Consider the following 16,321-nt stretch of genomic DNA (forward strand, 5'->3'; position numbering starts at 1 on the left):
TTCAGTCTGAAGGAAAACTGTGTTCTGGACACTTCTGAAGAGACATGGCAGGTTTTTTAAATGGGCACCACAAACGAAACTCCATTAACCTCCATTGTATTGACATGGTGAGAGGGATGTGTCAAAATCTCAGCATCATAAACTTAAACTGACCCTCTTCTCAAATTCTGTTTCACATTCTGACTGAAAAGAAGAATCATGAAAAAATCATTAAAAAAAAAGAAGCTGTAATTTCACAAACACCGAGGAGAAAAGCTCAAAAGTGGTTCTCACAAAGAAATGCGCCACAGCACACGTGCATGGACACACATTCACGAACCCACCTCTTGCTGTTGTTAACACTCTTGTTGTGTTTCCTCCCTTTCCTCTCCTTTCCTGCACAGCCCCAGACAAACAGCACCAAAAACAGCATAGTCACCAGCCCCAAAGGAAACATCCCTTCACCTGCTCTGGTATTTACCTCCTAACCCTCCCTCCACCTGTGTGTGTGTGTGTGTGTGTGTGTTTGTGTTTGTGTGTGTGTCTGTCCCACCGCCTCTGGACCCCATATTTCTTCACCTTTGTCTGGTTTTCCTCTCCGTCTCTTCCGTTGTGGTTGACCTTTGCGCAGCCACGGCGATGGCCACAGCGGTACGGGAAGGTCTTACACCAGCAGGTGGTGTCAGGAAACATTTCCCCTCGGCAGGTGGGGATGCTGTGTGACTCGCTCTCGGGTTGATATTGTGCTGCCGTGTCATTTCCTGTGTCAGTGAAAGTTCGCCAAACGGGAAGAGACAGCCGATGCCTGCCGAGTCTGTCAGTGCGATTTACCCCCCCCCCCCCCCCCCCCGGTATATTGTCCTTCCAGCCCAACAGCATACCAGCTGATGTCAGAGATGAATTCCTCCTCTTCTGTTGAATCAGTGAAATCAGCTGAATGAAAACCTGTATGCTCATGAGCTCCTGGCACAAGGTCACAAACCACTACAGAGAGAGAGAGTCCAGAGGCGTGAGCAGGAATTTTACTTAGCATCAGGCCTCCAGGGGAGTTTTATTAAGTTATTTGTGTTCTCTGAGTGCTGCTCCCTTTGATCTGTGTGGACATGATGTATGATGAGCCATTTACATTTATCTGTGTGTAAGTTGGAGACATGGGAACAGATGCATTAGTTTCATTATTTCCCGTTATTTGCAGCCACTGTCATTTATGAGTGGTTTCTTGCCGGGAGCAGGTGGTGGTGATAATGGCCACTTGCCAAGAGCTTCAGCCATTGAGCGAGGTTAAAACATTTCCTCTGATCAGCGCTACGACTTCATCCTCTCAGGGCAGACTGGTTTCTACAGTGACTCACTACCGCAAAGTATTATTCTGATACGGGATGGGCCGGGGCTAGCTGGTTAGCGTGCTAACTTCACTAGAAGAAAAGATGTGATAGAAATAGAAGAAAAACAAGATTAACATTAGTGTTGCTTCCCACTGCTGGAAAGTTCTCTTAGTAAGTAAAGGAATGAAGTTTGATGCTGAACTTTGCAACGTTTCTTCTAGACTGGTAAGTGAACAGCTGTTAATGCTAATGCTGGCTATGTAGCAATAGCAAAAAACGTACATATAGACCCTTTAAGATGAGAACAGCACACTTAAATTAAAGGACATAGTAGTAGTTTTGCTTATTTAAAATCATCTAAAAACTTGTGTGGTTCTTACATTAATGCTGTCCGTTTTATATATTTTTAGATTTTTTAATGGTCCCATGTTGCAGACAGCCACCAGCTCAGTCCATGTCAGGGCTGTAGTCCCTCCTCACAACTGAACCACCACATGAGGGTGGGATAAACATGTAGAGCCACCTGTCCTTGAAGGCAGCACATATGTTCACCTGCAAACATCTAAATCATGTACATTAGTCTATAGACATCACAGGATAACTGTAGCTGTTAGACATCAGTGACGTCTCCCTTTTTTTAAAGCGGGCCACACACTTCCCCTAAAGTTACTGTAATGACCCAATTTTCTATCGATAAAGTCCTAAACCATCGGTGTGTAGGGTTAACCGCCGTCCTCGTTAGTCAGTTAGAGATTTCCCCCTCTGGTTAAAAACAGTAAAGATAAACATCCTCGCCCTGTTTTTCGCGACACAAATGATGGTGTTGCACGAACGCTCTGCTAATCATTCAGGGTGAAGTGCTACAGGAGGTGACAGTCTCATAGCATGTGCTCTTCTCTTTCTTGCCAAACTGCCTCTCTGAGCTACTCCAGGCTGCTCTCTCTCTCATTTAAATAATTCAATTTAGATGAACATTTCAATGCAGTTAGTTGGCCTTAGTTCTCTGATACCATTATGGTTCCTTTAAAAAGTCAGAAAAAATGTGTAAGGTGGCAAGATGTAATTGAAAGGTTTATTCATTTTGAATTTGGGTCATTTGTTGAAGCCATTTTTGTAAATATTTTAAAGCTGATAACTAAAAGGAGGGAAAAAAGCTCATGCTTGTTTCCTGATTCAGAACACCTAATGGACTTAATGTTCATGAAATTAAATCATCGCAATTGTGCTCCAGCAGTGAGTTATATTTACAAGCTTGTGAGAGCATAACATTTCTTACACTGTTTTCTGTTAGACATTATTAAGCCAGAATAGCTCATTATATCATGCCATTTATATAACCAGACCAGTAGCCACGCTCAATCATAAGTCACTGGCAACCGAGTCCTAGATGCCACAGCAGTGATCTCACCGACTTAGACGTGAAACACAGCTGAGGACTTGGGCAAGTTTGGGTTTGCTCCTCAACACTAAATATAGCTTTGTCGCACCGGCTGTAACAAGGTGCATCTAAGCATTTAATGATAATATGTGCAGTCGTGTGCAAAGGTTTCGGCACCCCTGAGCAAATTACATACCTTGTTGATTTTTAAAGTGAAAAGAAGTAAATAAATCTGCTCCTGCAAACAGATGTTTAAACGAGCCCTTCTTCAAATGTCAGTGCACTGTTACTTGTTATGTCATTAACTCAAAAAAAAAAAAAGAAATTGAAAGAAATATATTAACTGTTGCATCTCCAAAAGTTTGGGTACGCTAACTGAGATTGTACTTACTCCTCTCGACCCCGCCGACTGTGCTATATTTTACAGTTGGCTGTTGATCAGTGAGTCACTAACTCAAGCAACCCAGTGCTTATCCTGGTGTATTGGGGGTTTTACATGTTGATGGTGTGTTGATGACCTCCGCTTGACACAGTGATAAGAGCCAGCCACCTCCTTCATGCAAGAGAAAAGCCACAATGTCAAGCCCACAGCCACACACACCAGTGGTGCAACAGATGCAGCCGTATGTGTGTGTGTTTCTATAGACATGGTCGCAGTTGCTTTGTGTGTGTGTGTGTGTGTGTTTGTGCATGTGATGTTAGCTTTAGCACCACTCCACTCGGCACATGTGCAGACGTACTTTCGGAAGCGTTTGGATGGGAAGTTTCACATTTGTGCGCTTGAGAGTGTGCATGGAAGTGTGGGCACAGCCATGAAGCAGAAGAGGGTCTTTTTTTATTTTCTGATCCTTGAAGGGAATAAAAAAAAAAAAAAAAGGAGTGGGAGGACGGCTGTGTTCTTCACGCTGTTGCTAGGGACTTGAGCTAGTTACTGTTTAGCCATTTGGTGCATTAACTCATTCACTGCATTGCCGCCAGGTCAGGGAGAGACAGACTGCCTTTACACGCATGACCTTAATTTTCTGACCTGGAAGCCGTTTGGTGGGGTGATGGGAATCGTGAATGTGCACAAGTATTTAAATGATATGAATGGATTGTGGCTGTTTACATCACATAAGAAAAGACCACCTGAATGAATTCATTTAACTCAGCAGTGCCACTAGAACGTCGCTGAAACAGCAGCAGCGTGAACTTTAAGGTCAGCGGCGATGTGTAACGGTCAAACCCTTCCCCCAGCTGATGATATGACGCAATCAGCATTCGCCCCCCTCTCCCCTCTAATCTGCACACTCCAGGTACTTTATTCTCGCTCATCATTATCTCCCAAGTTGCCACTGGTGCCTGTTGCCCTGGGTGACGGTTGCCCTGACAACATCATCATCGCCAGGGAGACAGCTGATGAAGATTGGTCATCACAGAGGTGTCACTTCCGGTTGGGGGTGGGGGGGTTAATCTGATTTACTGTAAATCCAGTGACAGTTTGTAGCAGCAGACTGTGGAGAGAGAAGGCATCAGCAAACAGTGGGACCTGATTTGGGGGGGGGGCAAGAAGGCAACAACACTGTGGGGTTTGTACGCCAAAGGTCAAATACCAGTGTTTGAAAGGAGCTGCTAATTGTCGTAAAAACGTACCACAGTCATGGCAGAAACGGCCAAAAGAGACTTGACTGCAGAGCTGTAATATAAGATGTAACTTACTCGGCTCTAAGTGGAAGTGAAAGGTGAGTTTTAACAGGCAGAATATTCAGAGGGGGGAAAAAAATAACAAGGAGAAGTTAAGAAGTTAAACGGCTGATCTTGAGACGTGACTGAGCCAATTCTGTGCACACAGTCCTGACAAACCATTTCAGAATGAAGTTCTGGGATCCTGAAATGATGCCAGCGTCTGCCCAGCACTGCCTCGCCTTTCCTGTCGAGACGAGTGTGAAGGAGCAGAACGACACGTTTTCATCTTGTGGGGGCATCTTAAATCTTTCTGCCGGGTGTGCCGCTGCTTTGTAAGATGTTGAGGCGAGTGGAGCATTTATATTGTATATTGCCTCTTCATTTGTTTGTCCCTTTCATTTTACAGTTGTCTTGATTCAGTACATATCGGCGTCATGTAGGGCGATGGATGATGCATGCACAGCAGGGCAGCGCAGAGGATAGACGATCCGTGTTCAGCAAAACCCTGGATGGGTTACGGTTAAAAAAAAAAATGTCACAGTTGTGATTGCAGCTCTTTTTCCTTAGGCTGTGTGCTTACTGAGTGTGTGTGTGTGTGTGTGTGTGTGTGGTGTGTGTGTGTGTGTGTGTGTGTGGCACAAATTGCACGAGTGCTGATGTGCTCATGGCAGACACTTCACCCTGAGTTTCAGTACTGCCTGTTCCTTGGGTGTGTGTCAGTGTGTGTGTGTGTGTGTGTGTGTGCATGTTTGTGTCAGTGTGTGTGTGTGTGTGTGTGTGTGCATGTGTGTGTGTGTGTGTGTGTGTGTGCGTGTGTTCCTCTGTGCATGTGCAGACAACAGCACTGGCTGCAGATTACAGTTTTCAGCTCATCCACCCACTCTATTGCTTTGGAGGATTCTTCCCTCTCTTTCCTGCCAACTCTAACAAGCACTTTCTCTTCATCCAACATTCATGTCACTCTTTCTGCCACTTTGTCCATCTCTATCGACTTGTATGTCAAAAACTTCTCTCTTTCTTTTCCCACTTTTTCCTCTCCTTTCTCTCATCTATTCCACGTTCCTCCATCTCTCCTCCTCCTCCCCCTCCTCCTCCTCCTCCTCCAGGAACCTCAGACAACCGTCATCCATAATCCAGTGGACAGAACAAAGGTATTCATCATTCCCCATTTCTGACCTGCTTTTTATCCCTCTCTGTCACTCTCCTCCTCTTCCTCATCTCCTCCTGCCCGTTGACCCTTCTTTTCATCATGCATACCGTGGCATTGGTTTACTGACATGTATGTGCATATATGTGTGTGTGTGTATATGTGTGTGTCTATATATTAAACTCCTGAGATAAATGCCTTTATATTATGAAGGGAGGTGCGATGATGGATGGGGTAGTGAATGTTACTCACCAGTTTAAACTAGTGCCCCATTGAGCAAACTTGTGACTTACAATGTGATTTAGATCAAAGATAATGTTTTTTATTTATTATTTCGTTGTTTAATTATTGTCTGATTTGTTCTTTGGCGGTTTGTTAAATCTGGTTGCTATGGTTAGTGTGAAAGTGTGTGTATCTGTGTGGAGGTTGTGCATAACTTTGCATTATGATTCCTTCCTCATTAGTATGACCTAGCATTTGATGTGTGTGTGTTTGCATGTGTGCGTGCTTGTGTGTGTGTGTGTGCGTTCCAAAGTCCAGGTTGTGCATCACAGCAGAGTGACCTTTGCATTACATTTTGGGTCTCCCCTCCGAGTGAAGTGCATGGCTTTGAATTGTTCCCAACAGCAGCTGAAAAAGTGCGTCTACATGTGGAGACACTGACAGTATTTTGGGAGGATACTGCTTCAGTACGGTTCATGTTTTCACACCAGGCTGGTTTAAAGCAGCCTAGTTGACATACTTGACTTTATTGGTACAAGTAAATCTTAACAAATGCCATCGGTCCACGAACAGAGGCCAAAACTAGAGTCAAGATTAAATGAGAGAACTGCCTTAATATACGGGCTGAGACGTGACTGTAGTATAAACACCCGAGAGGGTAAATTACAGCAAAGTGCACAAACGAGCGTATCATAATTATGTGGCTGTAACATTTTACAAGCCCTCTCCTGCCTGTAATGTGGCAGGATGAGAGAAAATGAACGAGATGTAAAATGTCATAGAGAAAACTTCTCTATGATTCAGCCCAAAGAAAACAAACTGTATGTGGAATCGCACTTTTAAAATGATATTTGTGTTGTTTCAGGATGCTCTCCCTCACACTTACGCATACTGTACACACACACACACACACACACACACACACTTTTTCTCTTCTTTCTTCCTCTCCTCAGGTCACCAGCTGCCCTTTAACAGGCTATGAAACCACTTCTGTGCTTCTGCTCGTGACGCTGCTCGTGCTCGTGTGCACTTCTAATGAGGTCGCCTCGTCTCTCAATTCCCCTCGACGTGCGGCGGAATTTAGCCCCATTTAATCTGCTAATTGGAAATCAGAGGCGAACTTCTCCTCTGGCGAAAGCCTGCGAAGAGATAGACAGACAGGCAGGCAGAGAGACAGACCGGTAGACGGATAGATTGCACCTCCTTAAGATGACAACTCGCTGCTCTGTGAGAATCCATTCTGTTGCTATTGTTGAAGTAGATTGATGGCGCACATCCCGTTGCGTTTTCTGTCAAGTTGAGCAAGAGACAAAAGCACCCCTGTGGAGGAAAGACGTCATTTGTCCACATGATGTGATACACACACACACACACACACACACACACACACACACACACACTCACACACACACACTGGAGGCACGGGGAGCTTTGCCTGGAGTAGAAGAAAAGAGGTTTGAGGCCAAGGATAAACCAGGTTGCTAAGGTGGCGTATTGGTGACCTGTGCTGATGGGTTAGGTGGCATGGTTTGACTTTATATTTTTACGAATCCTGGATGATTTTAACTCACTAACTTTGTCCTCGTTTGGCATCTGCTTTTGGATCAAATCCACATTAACTGGTCTTGATGCATTCTGGTTCCCGCAGTTTTAGTTTTGTGGAGACATGACGTGCCACCCCGCTGGCCTGCGTTCTGATTGTGTAAACCGAGCGTCTTTCCTGTGACGTGCGTCCTCATGTGTGTTGTGTCACGTTCCAACCCAAACTGAACTGACCTGTCTATCTCTGATCTCCAGGAGTCGTCGGACAGCAGCAACACCACTGTGGAGGATGAAGATGTGAAAGGTAAGACTGGGCAGATTTTAACTATAACTGGAGATCACCACGAGGCTCCATGATCTTAAATATGACATGAGGCAGTCAAGTCATTTTTTGAAAACAGTAGAAACGAGTGAATGACAACCAGCAGATAGCACAGTGAGCCAGAAAGCAGCTGGGTAAGTTACCTCAGTTTTCAGCTTTGTAAAGGTGGATGGTGACGAGCTCTGCTCACTGAAAGCTGCTCTCTGTAACGGACATAAATGTTGCACCTTAAACGAGTGTGTCTCCGTGTAACCGGCCACTGCTGCTCTTACTTTTAAAAGCTTAGAAAGTATCAGTTAAACATTCAGACAAAAAGTCCCTAAAGAGGTTGTTGAAACCCGACAACCTGTTAGAGGATTCTTAAATGTTTTATCTTCTGTGCATATTCGTGTTTCTCGACCGCTTTGAAAGATTACAGGTGTAACGTGGCTTAATGACATCATTTTTTAAACTTCAGTGAGTGTTTTTTTTTTTATTAAAAAGCAGCACATGTTAAATGAATAGGGAATGTTATTTTCAAAATAAGAGTCACACATACGCTTCCTGTGTGGTACAGATGGTGTGAATGTGATTCTAATTTAGTCACCAGGCAGTCAGGCCGCGGATAGCTGACCTCCTACTGACCTCTCATGGAGCCGGGCTGTATTGCTTCCCTCTGCTGTTTTTCTTTTGTTTTCTTTCTCTCTGAAGAGATGTTTGTGTGTTTCCGTGTGTGTCTGTGTCTGATAGGTGAGAGGTGGGGGGCTGTGAAATGTAAACGGCCTTGTAATGCTGTTGTGGTTTGGCTTTCTCAAAAGTGTTGGGGTTGGGCTGAAATCTAAGTACTGAGAAACACACACCTCTGAAATACCAACACGCCTGTGCAGGGTGTCAGCCTGCAGAGTTTGTGAGATAAGGGTCTGTGCGGGGCATAGCACATATATATCAGCAAGTAACTTCACCATCTGCTTTTATATGCAGCCTTTTTTTTTGTTGTTGTTGTGGCCACTGTGTGATTGTGTGTGATTGTGTGTGATTGTGTGTGATTGTGTGTGTTTGTGTGCGCGGATGCATGGGTTCTGGATCTGCTTATCTATGCCAGCACACTCAAACACCCCTGTTCTCCACATCCGAGCTGAGTACAATGCGTCTAAATCGGGTCATGAGTGTATCATTTCGGCGCCAAGCATACAGAACACAGTGTGCGCTTCCATCTTCTCCTCCTCCTCCTCCTCCTCCTCCCTATAGAGGCTTTGCTGCTGTGTCACAAATTCCCTAGCAACCGCAGCAGAGCCGTCATGTAGATCTGTAAGAAAATACTAGAAAGAGTACTACACGTACCAAGTAGTACTCGGGGGGAACTGCTCTTATTTTACTGGTAAGTTCTAGTTTGAAAACTCTCAGAGTAAAAGTAGCTGAGAATCTCAAACCTAAAACTGACTAGAACATAGAGTGCACTCAGATAAATAGATTTATCTTCTCATGTCCTGTTTTTCACGTGATGATTTTAGCTGTAAACAACTTCAGTAAACAGTCTTCCTACTCACAGTTTCACAGATAAATGTATTTCATCACCTTTATCTTTGGCATCAGGCGTTCTCATGTTATAGCTAGACATGACCAGAAAGAGATCCCTTGAAGAAAAGTATCTGACCTTTGACCTTTGGCTTCATTAGGTAGCTAATAAAGTATTAGAACAGTTTCAGTGTCTCACTCAATAATTTACAGGTAGAGGACGTTGATCTCTATAGAGTTATTTGTTGTTATTTGAAAGTTTCGTATAACTTCAGGTGCGATTTCAGTAAAATAGTTTGTTTGGTTTTTTTCACTTCTTTAATTGACATGGAGACGTTCATACAGAGAAAATATGGTGAAGTTTATCAAAAGAAAATTGGTGACATTTCCATAATTATAGTGCGTAATATAACTTCATACAACTAAATAATTTAAAATGTCAAATAGGAAGAAAAACTACTTACCTCATAACAGTAAGTATAACAGATATGTAAGATTAACTTTACAGCGACAGTCGTAGCTATCAAGAAAATTAATTAGTTTAAGTAAGTATAACTTACAACATATTATATCTTATCTATAGTAATATCTTCATGAATGTTAAATTTAGTGGTAAGTACATTTTACTTGATACTATCAAGTCAGTTGCGCTTGATATTGCAGCAGTAAAATTTGTGCTAGTGCAAATACTTAAAATCCTACGGGTTATTTTTTCAGTGTATGGACTAACATGACAATACAGCAGCGTTATTGTAAAGTCATTTATTACAGTAGATATAGTGGTTGCAACTGATGTCCATGTTTTTGTGGCTATGTCATAAAAACTGTCTGTAAATATCTGATTTATGAAAGTTCACCCTGCTGTTCGTTTAAAATTCATTATTTCAATTCCCCTTGATGTAGGAAAGGTAGCCTGAACGAGCGTTACATCACCTGAAAATCCTTTAGACCCCCGGGCTCTGCTGTACCACACTGTACTGCCCCTGTACACACCGTGAAAAGTATCCTCCCCCTCCACACACATCCTTCCCTTCCAAGGTCCCAAATCAGAGCCAAGGTCCCAAATTGGAGCCCCACCACCCCACCCCTCTGGCAGGAATGGAGAGGTCAAGGGCACCTTGGGAGGGAGGGTGTGTGGGGGGGTCGGGGGCTAAAAGGGGGTGGTGGTGTCTAAATTTAACCCCGGTGGCAGGAGACGGAGCACCCAGAGAGGCGTTGAAGACACGCCGCTCTGCTAGCGCCACCCTTGGATAGCATTAGTCTCACACAGCAGGTTTAAGACTCTTTAAGATACGAAGCTGGGGGGATAGCACGCTCAGCGCCACAGAGAACTACAAGAGCCAGGTGAGTGCGGGAGGCGGGGGGGGGAGACGACTCATGTTGGTTGGAACAGTTTTTGTAGTGTTGGCCTTTGTAGGTTCCCGTCAGGTCAGCGGGTGCTCGACAGCTGGTTTGTAACCCAACACCTGCGCCGGCTTTTGGAGCATCTGAACACATATCTGTTGTGTTACTCTCGATGCTTTTATAGTAGAGAATATGTTGCAGACAGTTTTGTGAGCGCTGCTTGTTGTGACTCATTAATCTAATCTCTGGAGGTGTTCATTTTTTTCATGTCAAGTTATAATTTATAGGTTTACTTCCTGTTTAACTGCTGAAGTTTCTCCTCTTTGCGACATCCGGAGAATTAAATGCTAATTGCTGAGATGTTCCTGCACTGCACTTCCGAGGGATCACGTGTCAGTCGACCAGTGTGAACCGCGCTGTGACGTCTCTGTATGTTTGCTTTGTGTAGTTGCCATTTTTCTTCCTTCTTATATCTGCATTTATTGACAAAAATGTTAATCATTGTTTACATGTTGGAGAGAGTGCAGTCATACCTCTATTAATGCAGCATCTTGGCAGGAAACTCTTTTCTCCTTTTTTTTCTGCTTTTTATTTATTTATTTTATTTTTATTGCCAGTCTCCTGCCATCTGTTTTGTTTTGTTTTTTCCTGCAGGGACATTTTCTTTCCCTCTATTTGTGAGTGAGTGTTCATGAGTTGCGTTTCCCTCTGTGCCAGCTGATAAAACAGACAAGCGGTAATGAGTAACATCCAACTCTCTCTCATTATCACGGCCATCACCGTTGTCATCATCCATCCTCCGCTCACTGGAAACCTCCCATTAAAGTCTCTGTGAAGCCTCGCACACGCCAGCAGCCGCCGTTGTAAATCCAGCTAAAATGGAGCCATTAACTGGCATAATGAGGGAAATGCTTTCTTTCTTTTTCAATAAGATCTGGAGACAGAGGACTGTCGGTGAAAAGTAGCTGTAATTTCTCAGAGCCAGAAAAGACAAAGGTTGACCAGGTTTATCGTCTTGTATTTATCTGCCCCCACCATCACACTCACGCTCGATCGTTCTTCACTGTGACATTTCTGTTGTGTTTTTGTGCGACTGGTTGACATCTCTCTTTGCATACGTGTGTGTGTGTGTGTGTGTGTGTCTGGTCTCATTCTGTGTGTGTGTGTGCGTGTGTGCATGTTATCAGGGAAGAGCTTAGACAACAGCTCGCTTAAGGCGCAGTCCAGCACGAGCTCCCAGCCTGATAGCTCTCAGGGCTCCACAGCCACTGTGTTCTGTAAGTCAGCATGGCCCCGCAAAATGCAGCCTGTAACACATACACACACACACACACACACACACACACACACACACACACACACAATCATACGCTCTACTTGCAGTTCACCTGGACTAAATCCTCCCTTGTGTGTCTTCCGCATGTATTAGAAACATACATTTACCATCAGGAAATCCCTCCGGTGCCCTGACGTAGACCGAGTTTTAATCAGCACCTGCTGTGCCTCTGACTGTCAGACACTCTAAAACATCTAATAACATGAATAGTAGAGAAAAACACTGAGATGTTTTGTAGTATTTCTACTCCTCTACTATCCCATCCTCCCTCCCGTTCCGCCCACGCCACGTGTGTTTAGAATAATGTGTTGTCTCCCTCTTACGGACATATGTGGAACAACAAGACAAGCTGCCCACTGACACATTTTATTTCTAAGCATGAATTTCCCTCTGTGTTTATGTTCTCATTCCTGTCTCTGTCTGAGTCAGACTTTGTCCTGGAGAGCTCTAAAGACAGATGTCACAGTAAATGAGACTGTATTTCTGTTTATGTTTGATAAATCTCACCTTTTGTCACATTTGCATGGGTCTCCTTCTTGCCTCAGTGCTCTCCAAGACAAAGTTAGTTCATCTGATCCTTCTGTCTAAGTGCATTGTCTCCCATGTTCCTCCCTCCGAAACTCAGCCGCTGCGAAGTTTGCTGACCTGCTGGGCTCAGTGCGTAGAGGCTCAGGGCCCACATCCGACGGGGAAGGGAGATCAAGCACACCACCTCCCGCTGCCCTCTCCGCCCCCTCCCCTCCACACACCCCTGTTGTCCCCATGCAGAGTAAGTAGAGGAGCGCGGCAGCAGGGAGTGTACAGTAGATAACCGCCGGCCATTACACTCTACAGAGATCACTTCTTATTTCTAATGACCATTATTATCTCTGCGTCTTTAAAAAATCCCTTCAAGATTTTAGTTTTTCAGATTTCAGAGAAGAGTAGTTGTGAAGTGACACTGAAAACAATCTGCTACTGCAGAATCAAGAATCAAAATATGTTGCTATGACATGTTTTTAAGCCCAAAAAAAAACCCACTTATGGCTGAAATTGTTTCTATATTTTTGTTATTGTCCAAAAACCTGATAGTTTTATTATATAGATTTGATATATTATTATATAAATGTATTATTGATATTTATAGTTTATTTTCAGTCAGTCCCACATACACACCAAATGTGTATTAATACACTCCTGAAAATAGTACCAAATAAATACAGTATTTAACCTTCTCCCTCAGCAATTTTAGAAATACGGTGGCATGCTGAGTTAAGCAATTACTAAGTCTATTTTAAAGATGAAACTATAGCCAATACTTACTTTTGATACACATGGATTTACATCCACATCGTGAAAGACTGGGCCACTGGCGGGTTAGGAAAGTCGCCAAGTGCTGAAAGATAAATTAAAACTAACACCGTCCTTTAAATTACAGTTTTTATAAAAAAATAAACCTTCAAATGTTTAATCAGACCAAATATAATGAGTCAAATTGAATACGTTTATAATTCTGTGATCCTGGTTGTAACAGCACAGTTTCATTTAAATGATGTTTGACGAAGACGTGGAAGTTTTGTAATAACCGTATGCAAATGAAAGGCTCAGGATTAATAAGAGGTGTATGACTTCAGGTGTAATGAAAAGCTGAGTGTGCTAAACTTCTTCCAGACCTCTCATATGAAACCATCACTGCTTGTGCGCTGAATCATCCTCAGGCTCCTTCTGTAATGCTTCTCTATGATAATGATATATTGTCACAATCGATTACTTTTGCAGTTATTGCCACCATAAATTTAGGGATTGCTTCATTTCTTTATTCTCTCTTATGTTTCCTGCTCACTGTTTCTAATCTGTTCTTGCATTCCTCCATCTCCACCATCCATCCATCCATCCACCCATCCACCCACCCATCCTGCCCGGACGGCAATCAGTGTCCCGGCTCACAGACCTGGTAAGCAGCGTTCGCAGGGCGCCGGCAGCCCCTGCACCTGAGAGTGATGCTGCACCGGTGCCAGTGCCTAGCGCCAGGCCCGCCCCTCCACCTGCACACACTACTTCCCCACCTCCCCCTCACTCCCCCTCGAGCCTCTCCCTGTCTTCCTCCCAGAGTGAGTACCGAGCATGACCCACTCCGACCCTATGCATGGCAGCCAATCAGGGGCTCAGTCGAATGACCTTTCAGGATTTCAGTGCAGGCCTGTGCGTGAGAAGCGCATTTAACAGTTGGTGTTCTGCTGTGAGTAAACAGCGGTTCATTGAGAAAAGTCTGTTGCGTTAAACTACTCCTTTTGTCAGCTTTGTTGGGAACTGAACGTCTGGGGGCGTGTGTGTGTTTAGTGCCTCCTCTGTGCTCCGCCGCAGAGAGCACCGCTGACCGCAGAGGGATTCATGCATCGTTTGGCTGCTTTTGACCAGTTGTGATGTCTTTAAATACTTGCGGTGACATTGTTTGCAGTGATATTGGCAGATACCTTGTGTGTGCTCATATTACAGTGCGTTTGACACTTGTTCAGGATCTCGTGATGAGCAAGGCCTCTATTACATGTGTGTATTCGTTTGAGGCGTAGAAGAAAAGCTTGTTAGTATTAATTTTTTTCTGCATGTGTTCCTCGCTTTAATCCAAATACTTACTGCCGTAAAGCCTATTTCTCCAGCTCATTACACAAACGATAAGACGAGTTGGGATATTTCTTATATCACTTCTTCACCAGTGACAGTATTCTCAGTCTTCACTGACTTCACCTCAGCATCTGTGTTGCTGCGTTGATGAATTAAAACGATTTAAAAACGAACTCCTCTCCATCTGTCGCTTGCCTCTGATTGACTTGTGTTCCCACTGTCCTCTGCAGCACGCAAACAAGAAATCATCAAGATCACCGAGCAGCTGATCGAGGCCATCAACAATGGAGACTTTGAGGCATACGCGTGAGTCTGCATTTTTGGTGTCTGGCTTGTGTTTGTTTTTTGGGCTTGTGTTCAAGTTAGCATAGTTTGAAGTTCATGTTTAGCTTGTTTAACATGAGCCCGGTCGTTCCTCCTCAGTAAGATCTGCGACCCCGGACTGACCTCGTTTGAGCCAGAGGCGCTGGGCAACCTGGTGGAGGGGATGGATTTCCACAGATTTTACTTTGAGAACCGTAAGTTTTCACTTCTGGTGTCAGACTGTTGCACTGTTTGCCTGTAAATAATGAGATTTTTTATGCCTCCGTGCCGGAGACTTCCAGAGGCAGAGGCGTATTGTTTTGCGGGTTGTCCGTCCGTACGTCTCATTCTCGTGGACACGACACCTCAGTAAGACCTCGACCGAACTTCTTCAAATTTGGCACAAACGTTCACTTGGACTCGAGGACAAACTGATTAGATTTTGGTGGCCAAAGGTCAAAGGTCAAGGTCACGGTGACCTCAGGAATCAATTTTTAGCTATTACTCAAGACTTCACACAGCAATTACAACAAAATTTCACACAAATTGTTCATATTTAATGTGACTCTGAATAAACAGGGGTGTAACCTGAAACTAGTCTGCGTGGTGGAGGCAGACAACTACGAGACAGCAATTCTAAAAGAAAAAAAAATTTCCTGATCTCATTTATTATTGTTTTATCTTGTTTTAGTGAAAACATACTCGTCTAAATAACAGGGACTCAAAAAGAGAAAAGCTTTTCTCTCATTTAACTGCTGTACACGCAGGAAACATCAAATGAAATGTAGAGAAATTTAACTACTGCTCAGAAAACTAATGGGGGAAAACAATCCACAGCAGCTCCCACACCCACTAAGATTGAGATGATTAGTGTCACGCACTAGTATTTGCTTCACTGTGTAGTGACTGTATGAAACTGCAGATCTTCATTCACACGTATACGAGTGGACACTACAGCGAAGCGTTCAAGCCCTTGAGACAGAGACGCTGTGGGCCCTTGTTTTATTTTTGAAAACTCCGGGGGTTGTGTTGTAGTCTGGACGGGTGCAAACAGAGACTTTTGGAAACGATGACATCACGTTCGCCTCCTGATCCGGTCTTATCGGTCACTACGTATCCTTCCCCAATTTGTCGCGCTCTTATCACGTGAAGAAAACAACTTAACTAATCTTTGCTCCTCATTATAGTGCTTGCTTTAATTAACATGGACTATATTCAAATTAGTGATAATATTATATTAAGTATATTACTCTTCTCCTGACATTGTTTTCACCATCTTTCCAGTTTTGGCTAAGAACAGCAAACCCATTCACACCACCATCCTGAACCCCCACGTCCACCTGATCGGCGAGGACGCCGCCTGCATCGCTTACATCCGCCTGACCCAGTTTGTTGACGGCCAGGGTCGGCCGCGGTCCAGCCAGTCAGAGGAAACTCGCGTTTGGCATCGCAGAGACAGCAAGTGGCAGAACATCCACTTCCACTGCTCAGGCGCACCAGCTGCGCCGCTCCAGTGAGGTACAGACTACAGCACTGGGACGACTGGGAGAAAACAGACAACAGCCGGCGTTCCCCTCAGATCATGTTTATATATTGTATTTGGCTGTTCTTTCAAACTGCAACTTTGGAGAGGAGCGGCAGCTGTTGAGCTTTATGTGTGTTA

The 16,321-nt window shown here is 44.1% G+C and overlaps 1 protein-coding gene across 22 annotated transcripts in view; it reads left to right on the forward strand.

Moving 5' to 3' along the window:
- Window positions 1-16,321, forward strand: part of camk2b1 (calcium/calmodulin-dependent protein kinase (CaM kinase) II beta 1) — a 75,396-nt gene that overhangs the window by 53,052 nt on the left and 6,023 nt on the right. For 5 of the 22 annotated variants that reach the window (XM_056376804.1, XM_056376799.1, XM_056376819.1 and 2 more), the window contains 9 exons: window positions 384-452; window positions 5,454-5,498; window positions 7,514-7,562; window positions 11,606-11,695; window positions 12,380-12,523; window positions 13,668-13,844; window positions 14,586-14,661; window positions 14,779-14,873; window positions 15,943-16,176. In XM_056376804.1, the coding sequence (XP_056232779.1) occupies window positions 384-452; window positions 5,454-5,498; window positions 7,514-7,562; window positions 11,606-11,695; window positions 12,380-12,523; window positions 13,668-13,844; window positions 14,586-14,661; window positions 14,779-14,873; window positions 15,943-16,175 (978 nt within the window). In that variant the 3' untranslated portion in view covers window position 16,176. The remainder of the gene's footprint in view (window positions 1-383; window positions 453-5,453; window positions 5,499-7,513; window positions 7,563-11,605; window positions 11,696-12,379; window positions 12,524-13,667; window positions 13,845-14,585; window positions 14,662-14,778; window positions 14,874-15,942; window positions 16,177-16,321) is intronic. The other 17 variants (XM_056376807.1, XM_056376801.1, XM_056376806.1 and 14 more) reach the window with 6 other exon arrangements.

This window comes from Seriola aureovittata, chromosome 5 (assembly GCF_021018895.1).
Source record: "Seriola aureovittata isolate HTS-2021-v1 ecotype China chromosome 5, ASM2101889v1, whole genome shotgun sequence".
NCBI classification, from domain to species: domain Eukaryota; kingdom Metazoa; phylum Chordata; class Actinopteri; order Carangiformes; family Carangidae; genus Seriola; species Seriola aureovittata.